This window comes from Colossoma macropomum, unplaced genomic scaffold, assembly GCF_904425465.1.
Source record: "Colossoma macropomum unplaced genomic scaffold, Colossoma_macropomum, whole genome shotgun sequence".
In the NCBI taxonomy this organism is placed as follows: domain Eukaryota; kingdom Metazoa; phylum Chordata; class Actinopteri; order Characiformes; family Serrasalmidae; genus Colossoma; species Colossoma macropomum.
In genome coordinates this window covers 1,564,320-1,577,500 of record NW_023495922.1, presented here as the reverse complement: position 1 = coordinate 1,577,500, position 13,181 = coordinate 1,564,320, and the positions used below count along the sequence as shown (strand labels likewise).

Genomic DNA, 13,181 nt, shown 5'->3' with positions numbered 1-13,181 from the left:
ACAGTTCGCACTTCTGTAACAAATAAACATTAAACAGTTCACATTTCTGTAACGATTAAACATAAAACAGTTCGCACTTCTGTAACAATTAAACAAACAGTTCGCATTTCTGTAACGAGTAAACATTAAACAGTTTGCACTTCTGTAACGCTTAAACATTAAACAGTTCGCATTTCTGTACCGATTAAACATTAAACAGTCCACGCTTCTGTACCGATTAAACATTAAACAGTTCGCACTTCTGTAACAATTAAACATTAAACAGTTCGCACTTCTGTAACGATTAGACATTAAACAGTTCGCATTTCTGTACCGATTAAACATGAAACCATTTGCACTTTTGTAGCGATTAAACATTAAACAGTTCGCACTTCTGTAGCGATTAAACATAAAACAGTTTGCACTTCTGTATCGATTAAACATGAAACAGTTTGCACTTCTGTAACAAATAAACATTAAACAGTTCGCATTTCTGTACCGATTAAACATTAAACAGTCCACGCTTCTGTAACGATTAAACATGAAACAGTTCGCACTTCTGTAACGATTAAACATGAAACAGTTCACTTCTGTAACGGTTAAACATGAAACAGTTCACTTCTGTAACGGTTAAACATGAAACAGTTCACTTCTGTAACAATTAAACATTAAACAGTTTGCACTTCTGAAATGATTAAACATTAAACAGTTCTCACTTCTGTAACGATTAAACATCAAACAGTTCACTTCTGTAACGATTAAACATCGATCAGTTCACTTCTGTAACAATTAAACATTAAACAGTTCACTTATACTTCTGTAAAATTTATAAATGAGGTCACTCTCAAACACTGAACACACTGAAACTATTTTTTTTTTAAATTCAGTTAATTTGTTGTCCATGACTTCCAAACCACCTTCTTCCATGTTACTGTGGTCTCAAGTACACCGTGCACCAATGAGAAAGCCAAAACATATTTAGAATCAACAAACACCTGTAATATCCATTTCTTGTTTGAAAGCTGGTTCAACACATAAACCAAGTAACATTATCCCACAGCTTCAGTTATTCCATCACTAAAATAAACAAACGCTCTCTGCTGTGTGGACAAGTTCAGAAATGTGGGAAATTGCATAAAACAATGAAACACACATTTCATGGTGAAAACTGAGTAATCAAAACATAATTCTAACGAATCTGTTATAATAAAATTGTCATTTAATAATATACTCTGATCAAATTACAGTCAATGTAATTTGGGTACATGATGCAAACTTTTCAGTCTGATCAGTCTTACCTTCTAGTGAAGATTTCAGGTTTATGGCAATGCTAATGCTAATTTCATAAATGCATGGTACATTAATTTCACCTAAAATAAGTAGTAGAACAAAGTGACCAACAACTGCCACTAAATATAAGCACACTTGGTGTTTAAATACACATCTCAGGGACTTGTTTGTAAAAAATGTGTAGAAGAATCCAAATATAAAAAACATTGAATGGGAAATATCCTCATTGATAAAAGTGCATTATTTGTCTATTACTTCACTCAGCTCTTTCTGTCATGGTGCTTAACTAATGCAACAAACATTTACAGGAACAGGTCGTCATGAAAGCTACACCATCTGCTTTTTCAGTTTTCACAAAACCAGATGAGTACATCAAAAGACACTAAAAAATTAAATAGCTGAAATTTCATCCAGAGACTTCCCCCTGAGTTTTGGTAGCTGCCCTTTTCCATGGCAATCAACAGTTTAGAAATCTTGGCCACTTGCACTGTCGATCCTGGCAGGTGGTAATATTATCTGTGAATCCTGATACCATGATCTGTGAAGTCAACCCGCTGGTCAAGTTCACAGTTCTTTAAATTCAGGACCTGTGAAACTGTAGCCACTTGTTTCCTCAGTTCAAGTCAAGTCAAGAGGCTTTTATTGTCATTCCATCTGTGTACAAGTATACAGTGGAGTGAAATTACGTTCCTCCAGGAACAACAAGGTGCAACATGGGACGAAATAGACAGTACAGAAAGTGCAAACGTGCAGACGTAAGTGTGCAAAACATTAAACTAGAAACAATAAAATAAATACGATAAATAAAACAGATAGACACAGTAAGCAGACAGGACAGTGCAGCCCTGACACAGCACTCATTTCTGAACATGAGGTAGTGAGAATAAGATGCAAGGATTATTTAACATTGTGATCTGTGAGTAAATGCAGTCAGATTATAACATACCGGAGCACAGCAGTTCCTGAGGTAGGATATACACAGATTTAGAGTAAACAAAGTGAAAACAGCAGCAATGTTCCAGACAGTGCAAATAAAGCATCAAAAGAGGAGTGTATGTGTGTATGTGTGTGAGTGTAAAGTATGTGTGTGAGGGGGGATTTTCAGTTGAATTGAGCTAAGATGTTTGGGATTTTTGCACCACGGTCACGAGCAACATGCCGAAGTCTTGTCCCCTATAATGACTGAAGCATTTGGGAATCCCGGAAAGGAAAATATTTTCTCTAGGAACATGACAGTCCTGGCTTTTTTCAACAATCATTGTGAGCACCGTAGCTGGGGTACGGAGAACAGTTACCCTGCATCCTTGTTTGCCTCTCAACTCAATTCTGCTAAAATGCTGGCAGAGCTTCTGCACATCCTTGTTGAGGGTTTATTCGTCTTTCCTTTAAAGTTGTCAGGGCACAAGCAGAAATGTTTTCAGCCCATTTTGATTCAAGAAGCTTCTTGAATGCTTTGGCTCATTTCTTCAGCTCATCATCACCTGACGTCAGTGCTCTACAGTGAACTATATCACTTTGTGCAAGGAGTGACCAAGATTTAGTGCAAGTTATGATTTGACACTTTGTTGTGAAGCATAATGACTAGTGTTCCCAGAGTTTTTGTCTGACATATTCATGGTTAGAAGTATCATGGCCATGTTTGCTAAACAAGGACTGGGCCAACTGTAAAATGCAGTAGCCATTTCTCTGAACTGCTGTGACCTCATCCTGATTCATGTTTCTCAACATTCTCAAAACTCCCTCTGATATGTTTTGCATCAATGAAAAGCATGCTAACCCAAGGATTTGCCTCTTCATCTGAATCAGGCCTGTAACGACATCTCCTCACGTGCCTCCAAATATCCTTCCTGAAACTTGCCACTACAATATATACAGAACTCATATTTAGCTGAATCACTCTTGGTTCAGGACTTTTGTTTCACTTTAAAGATCCCAATCCCTATGATATAACAGCGCTATTATGTTGATAATTACCCTTCTTTCTAAGCTTTTCAAGCATTATTTTTCATTTTTCCGAACCTTCAGGAAGGGAAAAGACTTTAGCAACTTTAGCAAAGCGACTGTGGCTTTTTGCAGCCAAAACAGGAACTTTTGTTGCTTGCATAACCTTGTGTTGTTTTTAATTCTGTACATGTTGCCTCACAATTCATCTTTTTAGAAACGCTGTTTGAAGAGCAATTAAACAAGTCCACAGAGTTCTCTTTCCTTGGGTCCTGAGTGGTTTTGTCTGGTGTGGTCTTCCTAAGAACAATATAGAGATTTGATTTCAAGCTTTGTTTTGTGAATTTGAAGCTGAACTTAGAATTAAATTACACCTACCCATGATTCTAATCGGTTTTGACCAGACAAACTTTGTTCCAGATACCAGAACAGACTAAAAGAGAAAAAAAATAATGAAGACAATCTAAGGGGCTTGAATTCATGACTCTATCAAACGGGGTATATATAAACCCTTAAGGGCAGGGAATGGCTTTTCAGGCACACAAGAATTGTAAAGTGGAACATGCAGCCTAACTTACTTTTACATCTAAGTCCATCTAATCGGTGCAAGTGGTCCATAAAAAACTGAGGATTTGTCCAGGCCAGACAAAACTTCAACAGCCTTGAATATTTCTGAAACTGCTGAAAAAATAGGAAGGTGTGAATCAGAACTGATCATTTAATATGTGAGAGGAAGAAAAAACTTGTACTACTGTGGAAACCTTTTGCTGTATTTTTTTTTAAATTCCAAATGCAAAGATAAATGTAAGGATATAGTGTTTATACATTTATATAATCGGTTTTAACATGCACATGTTCAAGATTTTATATTCTCTGCAGCACAGTTTTAAACTGACCACCGTAGCTACCAGTGTAGCTTTGAATGTAAAACTACATCACAAATTAGGGCAGAAGATTCAGTTAATCACGGGCAACAGGCTACTCGTCTTTTAGCTGCTTTATCGTCATCGTCAATCACCCTAGACACACAGTAAAATCCACCTTCTGAACTCAAGTTTTCAGTTGTTTGATTTGATTATAGAGTTCACTTCTACAGTATAGAGACAGTGACACTATCACCATACAGAAAGACTGAGCTCTATCAATATATAGTATGAATCCTTCCATAATCTCATTGTAGCACCCTGAATAGACCTTATTAACAAATGACACTTCAGTGACACACAGAGCAAAGTGTAAGTGCAATGAACACATATTTCTTGGATATCGTACTGTAAATGTTAATCCTTTGGTAGACAGCTCTAAAATTGATTCAGAGATAGTTCTTAAGTACTGAGAAACATGATATACCTTTCCTAGTCTCCCATTAAGCCCTCACAAAACAAACACTGCTCTTACTTAAGTCATGGGTTGGGTCTACAACAATTGTAATATAAATGACACATGACAGAATGTGGATCTGAATCAATATTCAAAGCGTTATGAGTAATAGTCACTGTATTGGTGCAAAAGTCAACAAAGCATCCTGAAGTACAGTCTTCAGAAACCAAACCTGTTCTTATTAAGCAGCTTTAAGTCATGTACACAAAAACACATCCCTCACAACAGCCTCAGTCAAGTACACAATAGGTCACAACACACAATACTGAGCTTTATCTAATTAGGAATAGACTTGAAAGGATCAAATATTTATGTACCAGAATGTCGGTCTCCAGATGGTCATGATGTGTGACGTTTCTTCAAGTAAATGTAGTTCTCGTTTGATTCACGTCATCATTTATCTGGAGCGAAAAAAGAAGAAAAAAATCAATGTATAGAGAACATCAACATTAGTCTTGTGAAAAATATGAAATAGAAGTCTTAAATTCAACCATGCAAAAGGTCAGCTAAGCTAGCAGATCACTGACTGACTACAAATGAAGTCTGAACAGTGCCACATTCAGCTCTTATAAACCATCATGTTCTCATAAACTAGACATTTGTCACACCTACTCATACATAAATTACTACTGATTCAGACATACAGAACAGTTTAAACAGGATGAGTAACTATTAGCTTATTGCTTATTAGGTGAACTGCTAGTTGGCTCTGTTGTGCTGTTACCTGTGAACATGGATCAGAGATCTTTTCAGTGGATGATGTTACAGTAACTTTGTCTTTTGATGAACAAAACACATTTTTACCCTAACCCTAACCCTAACCCTAATACAACATTGACTTCACCGTGCAGTCCTAATGAGCACTGGTTTGTTAGGAACAGGATACAAAGGTACAAAATTTTAAATGATACTAGACAGTAATAATGTTTAATTATTAACATTATTTATATAATGTTCTAACCTTGAGTAGAGTGGTGCACCATTAAGGTTATCTCCTCAATAATCATAATTTATTTTCTCATCTCTCTTACTATCTTTTACTGTGAACAAACACAGATGTGTTCTACCATTTACTACAATTTATTCATTATTTTTAATTGGGATCAGCGCTGTCGTTGACCAAGTGCCAAAAAGGACCCTTCATCATCAGTGGCATCAATGCTGTTTAAAAAAAGAATTAGTAGTAAATTTTCTTTTAAAAATGTAACAAAAATATAAAGAACATAAATAAAATATACAGATGGTCTCAGTTTTACACTCACAGTGAAAGCAAAGAACAGAATCTTTATTAATCTACATTATAAATCTGAGAGCTGAACAGTTTCCCTATTGTGTTTGAAATCTCGCTCACCAAAAGAGTCAGAATCTTCTCCTGTGATTTGCTGTCCTTTGTATTCTAGAATAAAACTTACTTTCTCAATATTCATTTTTGCAAATACACCATGACCTAAAAGAGATCAGTGAAGAAGATATTAAATAAAATAAAAATAAGGTGACACTTTCTCAAACAGATTTTCTGAACATTATTCTTAACTCATTCTATTGTTGGTTAATCAACATTAACCTTCTTTATCTTAATTACTAAACCATTTTGAAAAATCCTTTTAAAATCAAAAGGCCAAATTTACTCGTAGAATTTGTAAACTAGTCTTAGTCCAGCTCTGCTAACTGTGGAAATATCACACCAGCGTCTCTAATTATGAACCCACCTTTATAGTTTAAAGAAGGCAGCACAAAACATAAAAATACACAAGGAACATAACCTGACCATAGAGTCCAGATACATTAATAAGCTTTGCACATCCAACCATCCAGCTGTGTCTGAGTATAAAACTGTGAATGATCAGATAAACATGCTGTTTCTGTTTTTTTTATCAAATTCAGAATATTCATCCAGCCTATAAAACACTATTATTTTTGTCTACATGGTTGCTAACATTAGCTGTAAGCTCATCTCAGGTCACCGCCTCAGGACGCCACTGATCCACTGCAGGACACATGCGATCCAACACCATCCTTCTCACTGGTGCTGACCCAAACTCGCCTGGCTGAATAAAAAATAAAAAAACACTTGCTCCGTCACTTTAAAATAAATCTCTGCAACATTTTAAGCCACATATGTACTCTGGTTTTAAAAGTTCAACAAGCAAACAGCCGTATATCAGGAATGAATAAATAAAGTTATTTCGAGCTGCTTGCCAGCACAGGATCCTCAGCCTCCATGCACTGCTGACATTCTGTCATCGTGGCCAGTCTTCCTTTGGTTATATGAGGCCTGAAGTGTTTCATCACAGCCTTCATTCCTGCTTTGACCACAGTGTTCCTGTCCTCTTCCTGGGGTTTTCCGTCTCTGCTGCAGTACTTTCATTGCACACTGTCAAAGAAAAACAGACTAAGTTTGTATTTAGTAAATGCAAAATGCTTCACCATCACAGAAGTGATTACAGATGTTTGAGATTCTATCACGATCATCAAATGATGACTGAGCTGATGATCAATTTCCACATAAATAATTGCGATTAACACTTTGTCCTTTTTTTAAATACTCAGTAGCTCCAACTGATGACAGAAACAGCTTGAGCTCAAATAAACAAACATTTTTCAGTGCTGTCTTTTAAAACATGTTAACTTAGAAAAGGATACTTATTGTTTTCATACACCAATCAGCCATAACATCATCCTTGTTTCTATGCTGATTGTCCATTTTATCAGCTCCACTTACTATATAGGTGCACTTTGTAGTTCTACAGTTACAGACTGTAGTCCATCTGTTTCTCTGCATACTTTGTTAGCCCCCTTTTACCCTGTTCTTCAGTGGTCAGGACCCCAATGGACCCTCGCAGAGCAGGTACTATTTGGGTGGTGAATCATTCTCAGCACTGCAGTAACACTGAAGTGGTGGTGGTGTGTTAGCGTGTGTTGTGCTGGTCTGAGTGGATCAGACACAGCAGTGCTGCTGGAGTTTTTAAACACTGTGTCCACTCACTGTCCACTATATTAGACACTCCAACTTTGTCAGTCCACCTTGTAGATGTAAAGTCAGAGACGATAGCTCATCTGCTGCTGCACAGTTTGTGTTGGTCTGTAACGGCTGATGAATGTTCAGACGAGCGCAGAGCAGGCTATAGTAAAACGTTTTTAATGTAGGGAGAATCCTTAATCGAAGTACAAGCAGTCGAGGATCGGTACACATGAAATCAAAACAGCGTCCAAAAGGGTAAGGCAAAAGTTGTAAACACAAAAACAGGCAGAATATCAAAAACCGGAAAGTCAATACACAAAAACAAGGCTCGGTAATGCACAGGGACGTAACAATACTTCGCAAAGACAAAACGTGGTAGACAAACATTTATAGTCCTTGAAACAGGTGTAAGCAATCAATACTCAGGTGAGTGTGAACGTTGGTAGGCGGATGGCTGAGAGTTCCTGATCATGTGACCTCCCAGTGAATTCTGGGAGTTGGAGTGCTGGACGGAGTGAGGGATGTCGGTCTCTGCTACAGAAGGCATGACATGGTCATCCTCTAGTCCTTCATCAGTGGTCAAGGGACGCTGCCCACAGGACGCTGTTGGCTGGATATTTTTGGTTGGTGGACTATTCTCAGTCCAGCAGTGACACTGAGGTGTTTAAAACTCCAGCAGCACTGCTGTGTCTGATCCACTCAGACCAGCGCAACACACACTAACACACCACCACCACGTCAGTGTTACTGCAGTGCTGAGAATGATCCACCACATGATTTGCCTCAGTGTGATCAATGATTTGAGAGTAATTATTGCTGATAGTAATAATTGTTCCTAATTTTTTTCCAGCAGTCTTTTATGTCCTTTTGAGTACTTTGGGAACAATAGTGGTTCTGAAACTTCAGCGGTTTCACACAAATGTGACAGTAGTTTTTCTTGCTTTCAGAAAAAGAAATTACAGAAGACATTTTTCAGCGACAGCCATTGTTTCCTCCTGTGCTGTCATTGATACATCCTGAAAATCAGTCTCACTGTCAGCACCTCTGATCTCCAAGAGCTCTTTTCTTGTAGGTGTTACAGTGACTGATCTGGATGGACAGAAGTCATTTGCTCCACAGCCTAAAGCTGCAGCTTCCTATGACAGTTTGATTTGTGAGACTGGCTTCACCTGAACTTTTCCTGAAAGTATATCTTCTCATTCTCTGATTCATCATCTGCTTCTACATCTGATTCACCATCTCATTCATCATCTGATCCATCATCTAATTCTACAGCTGTCAACTGCTCCTCATAACAAAATGTCAGCTTCTTCTCCCAAACAAGCTCCTTCCCTGGCCTTCAGACACTGTTTCCCAGTGTCTTTGCTTGCATGCTTTAGATCTAACTCTGAACAGCAAGATTTGGTGAACTTAAACCGACAGCTTTCACTTTCTGTTCACTAATTTGGGCCTTGTTTTCATATCCTATTGCAGCTCCACTGAACTGTTTGTTTCACTATCTGAGTATCGGAACATAGAAGATCACAACACTCAGTATAAAATGGTAACAGTTCATTAAGGAAACTGTAAATATTCTTACCCATGACACCAGATCTCTGTCATTCTTTTCAAGTTTTCAGAGCAGGATTTGTTTCAAAAACAAGATCAACTACAAGAGAGAACAAATAAAGCACAGCTGCCAATGAAATACACAGTAATTTAAGGAACACTCCTCAACTGCAGCTTTCACTTAAGGAGATGACTGACAGCAGCACATGTAGTCCAGTGTTTATTCAGAACTGTTAAAGATTTTGATCAGCATCAAAAACAAATCAAACCCATTTTTCAAAACTATCTTTATTCTCCATTGTGTGGAATCAGGTTAAATAATTTAGAGTTTTACAAAACAGTCTAAAACAATCACTTTCAAAATGGCATATCAAAAATATCACAATGTGATAAACATAAGAGTGGCCACCTTAATATGAAATAAAGGCATATTCATAAAGACATGCTATTAATCATTTACTGTTTTAAATATCATGCAACAGGTATGTGATGCAACAGGTCCAACACACACAGGGCATTTATTCCTACTTGAAACAGTTGCAGGGACTCACTCGTGTTTAGAGTTCTGTTGGCAGAAATGTCATGATTTAATCAGAGAATCTGTTCAAATCCAGAGAATCATAGTTTAAAATTCTATAGTCCAAAAATAACAAAAATAAAAATTATTTTCATCATCTGAGAACAGGAACTGTCTGCAGTCTTTTGTAATGATTAAATCATTAAAGAGCCCATAATCTAAATGATAATTTTTATTTTTCTTCCGAGCTTCACTTATAATGTTTGTGTGTTTTATGTATCAAAAACAGTCATCATTCATTTTTCAATCACCATTTTTCAACTTTTTTTTATCCTTTTGAAATAAACAGGCTGTTTTTGTTTCTGTGCTTTTAAACTTCATATAAATGAGCTCTGCTCTGATTGGCTGCACTGTATTGTGCTTCATTCAAAAAACAGTCCAGGCTGAAACACTCTTATAACTTCAGTGTGAGTGGGTGGGGCTAAACTGCTGTAGGCTGAATGTGTATAAATGTGTACATTTTCATGACATCACAGGAACAACAAATTCACAAAGGGCTGTTTTTGTAGTTTAGTTTCCAATGGCTGAATGTTCTGGGAGCGACTCTGACAGTGTTCAAACACCACATCCAGCTCTTATTTAAAAAGGGTGTAGAACATTCAGTTCTCCATGATTTGGGCCCTTTAATAGAACACTTAACGGTGAGTGAACTTCATTCACTGTGACCTCTTGTGCTGCTCCTCAGGCTGGAACTGGTCCTTCTTGGTCACCAGAGGGTTAGTTGTGACCAGAACATCTGTCTCAGCAATGTTCCAGAAACAGAAATAAAATTCAGAAATGTGGTTCCAACCGTGATCTGATTGGCTGCATTAGACCACTGTTCTTGTAGTTGTAGTACATCTTTTTCATTTGCTCTCTGTAAATATATGATTATGAAAATCAATGCAGAAGTATAAACATATAAGTATAAGTATAAATGAAAACATCTGCACAGTTAATCTTGTTTTCATTCACAATGAATGTTCATCTTTAAATACCGTAATATCTCCATATTAATGCTCCTTATAGCAAATAAACACAGATGGGTTTTCCCTCTACTAGTGTTGTTTTAATTTTGGGCTAACAGGGTCATCATTCATCAAGTCTCCAGAGAGAGTCGTCTTCCAGAGCAGCAACAACACTGAAACATATACAAACAAATAAAACATAACAGAACTTTCAGTTCTAGAACCACAAAAACAAAAGAAAAACAAATTAAAAAATTAGCACATCAGCATGTCCTCACATATTACACTGACCAGCCACTTCATTAAGGCCACCTTCTTGTTTCTACACTCACTGTTCCCTCTGTGTTCCAAAAGAAAACCTCCCTTATCAGAATGGACACAGCTGAATACTCCACAGTCTACGAGAGAAAACAGAGAACAGAGATCTTTGTCTTTATAAACAGGTGTAACATTTGCTGCCTCTTCTTCTGGATTAAGTTCTCTTTCTCAGCTTCATAGCAGCCATTTTCCATGATGGCTCTACTCTTTATAAAAAAAATCACTGATAAGTGTTATTTTGTTCTTTTCCTATATGAAATATTTTACTCTTGTATAAATAGTGTAGCATAGTTAGTGAAGGAAAAGAAAAGGCATGATGACCAGAACAGACTTAATGACCAGCAACTACAGAATAACTGGGCTTTAATAACCAGTACAAACTTACCTGGGATTATTTTAAGCCATTTTAACAGTGTGATTTGGGCGCTGAAGTGATTTAGTGAGTTATATATAGGTATGAATGCTATTTTAAGACAATGACATATTCAGATATTTAAACTCTGTAAAAAAAGAACGACAAAACTAGCACATATTCAGCGTTTAAACCCCATACACAACAGAGAACGAATAAACTGACGCATGTTCAGGCATTTAAACCCCATAAACGACAGAGAATGAATAAACTGGCGCATATTCAGTGTTTAAACCCCATAGACATCAGAGAACGAATAAACTGGCGCATATTCAGTGTTTAAACCCCATAAACGACAGAGAACGTATAAACTGGCGCATGTTCAGTGTTTAAACCCCATAAACGTCAGAGAACGAATAAACTGGCGCATATTCAGTGTTTAAACCCCATAAACGACAGAGAACGTATAAACTGGCGCATGTTCAGTGTTTAAACCCCATAAACGTCAGAGAACGAATAAACTGGCGCATCTTCAGTGTTTAAACCCCATAAACGACAGAGAACGTATAAACTGGCGCATGTTCAGTGTTTAAACCCCATAAACATCAGAGATTGAATAAACTGGCGCACATTCAAGCGTTTAAACCCCATGAACGACAGAGAACGACAAAACTAGCACAAATCTAATCGAATCAGCTGAAAGGTCCTTGTAAACTACAAAAACCAACACGCTCACACAAACACAAAAACACAAACAGACAAACTCTGTCACACACACATTCACACACACACACAAAAAAAAAAAATACACTCTAATGTCTCTTCTTGTGTGCAGATTCCTGTGAGGTCACTCTGGATCCAAACACAGCGCACAGTTCTCTCTGTCTGTCTGAGGGGAACAGAAAGGTGCAGCGTGTGGAATTTTTACAATCATATCCTGAACATCCAGAGAGATTTGATGAGTGGTATCAGGTTCTGTGTAGAGAGAGTCTGACTGGACGCTGTTACTGGGAGGCTGAGTGGAGCGGAGATGTTAATATAGCAGTAACATATAAATCAATCAGCAGGAAAGGACGCAGTGATGACTGTCTGTTTGGACGGAATGAAAAGTCCTGGATTCTGTGCTGCTCTAATAAGAGATACTTTGTCCGTCACAATAAGAACAGAACTATTCTCTCTGCTCCTCCCTCCAGCTCTGATAGAGTAGGAGTGTACGTGGACTGTCTGGCAGGCTCTCTGTCCTTCTACAGTGTTTCCTCTGATACAAACACAATGACACATCTACACACATTCAAAACCACATTCACTGAACCGCTCTGCGCTGGGTTTTATGCTGATTATTACTCCTCAGTGTGTTTAAAATAAAATAACCTCCTGAGCAAACACACACACACACAGAAAACATACACACACAGAAAACACACACACACACACACACACACACTAGCATACACACACAGAAAACACACACACACACACACAAAACATACACACAGAGAAAACACACACACACTAGCATACACACACACAGAACGCAGTGCCTTAAAAAACAGAAAACTGAACTCTTTCTGTCTATCTCTATATTTGTGTCTCTCTCTCTCTCTCTGTCTGTCTGTTTGTCTCTCTCTGTCTCTCCATCTATCTCTCTCTCTCTCTCTCTCTCTCTCTCTCTCTATCTATCTATCTCTCCTTATTGATTTGTGTGGTGTGACTTCATGTGATTTGGGTTTGCTGTACATAGACCAAGAAAAAGCATTTGATAGTGTTGACCATTCTTATCTTTTTAGTACTTTACAAAGTTTTGGGTTGGGGAGAGTCTTTTTATCCTGGGTTCATCTTTTATATTCCGGTGCCTCAGTCATGCTTAAAGTCAGTGGTGGACTCAGT

The 13,181-nt window shown here is 37.6% G+C and overlaps 1 protein-coding gene across 2 annotated transcripts in view; it reads left to right on the top strand.

Annotated features, from left to right (window-relative positions):
* The window catches only part of LOC118803522 (ribonuclease inhibitor-like), a 48,904-nt gene extending 36,153 nt beyond the window's left edge, over window positions 1-12,751 (top strand). Inside the window, exon 11 of one of the 2 annotated variants that reach the window (XM_036564013.1) lies at window positions 12,130-12,751. In XM_036564013.1, coding sequence (XP_036419906.1) covers window positions 12,130-12,659 — 530 coding nt within the window. In that variant the 3' untranslated portion in view covers window positions 12,660-12,751. The remainder of the gene's footprint in view (window positions 1-12,129) is intronic. The other variant, XM_036564012.1, reaches the window with a different exon arrangement.
* Window positions 12,752-13,181: the final 430 nt, after the last annotated feature.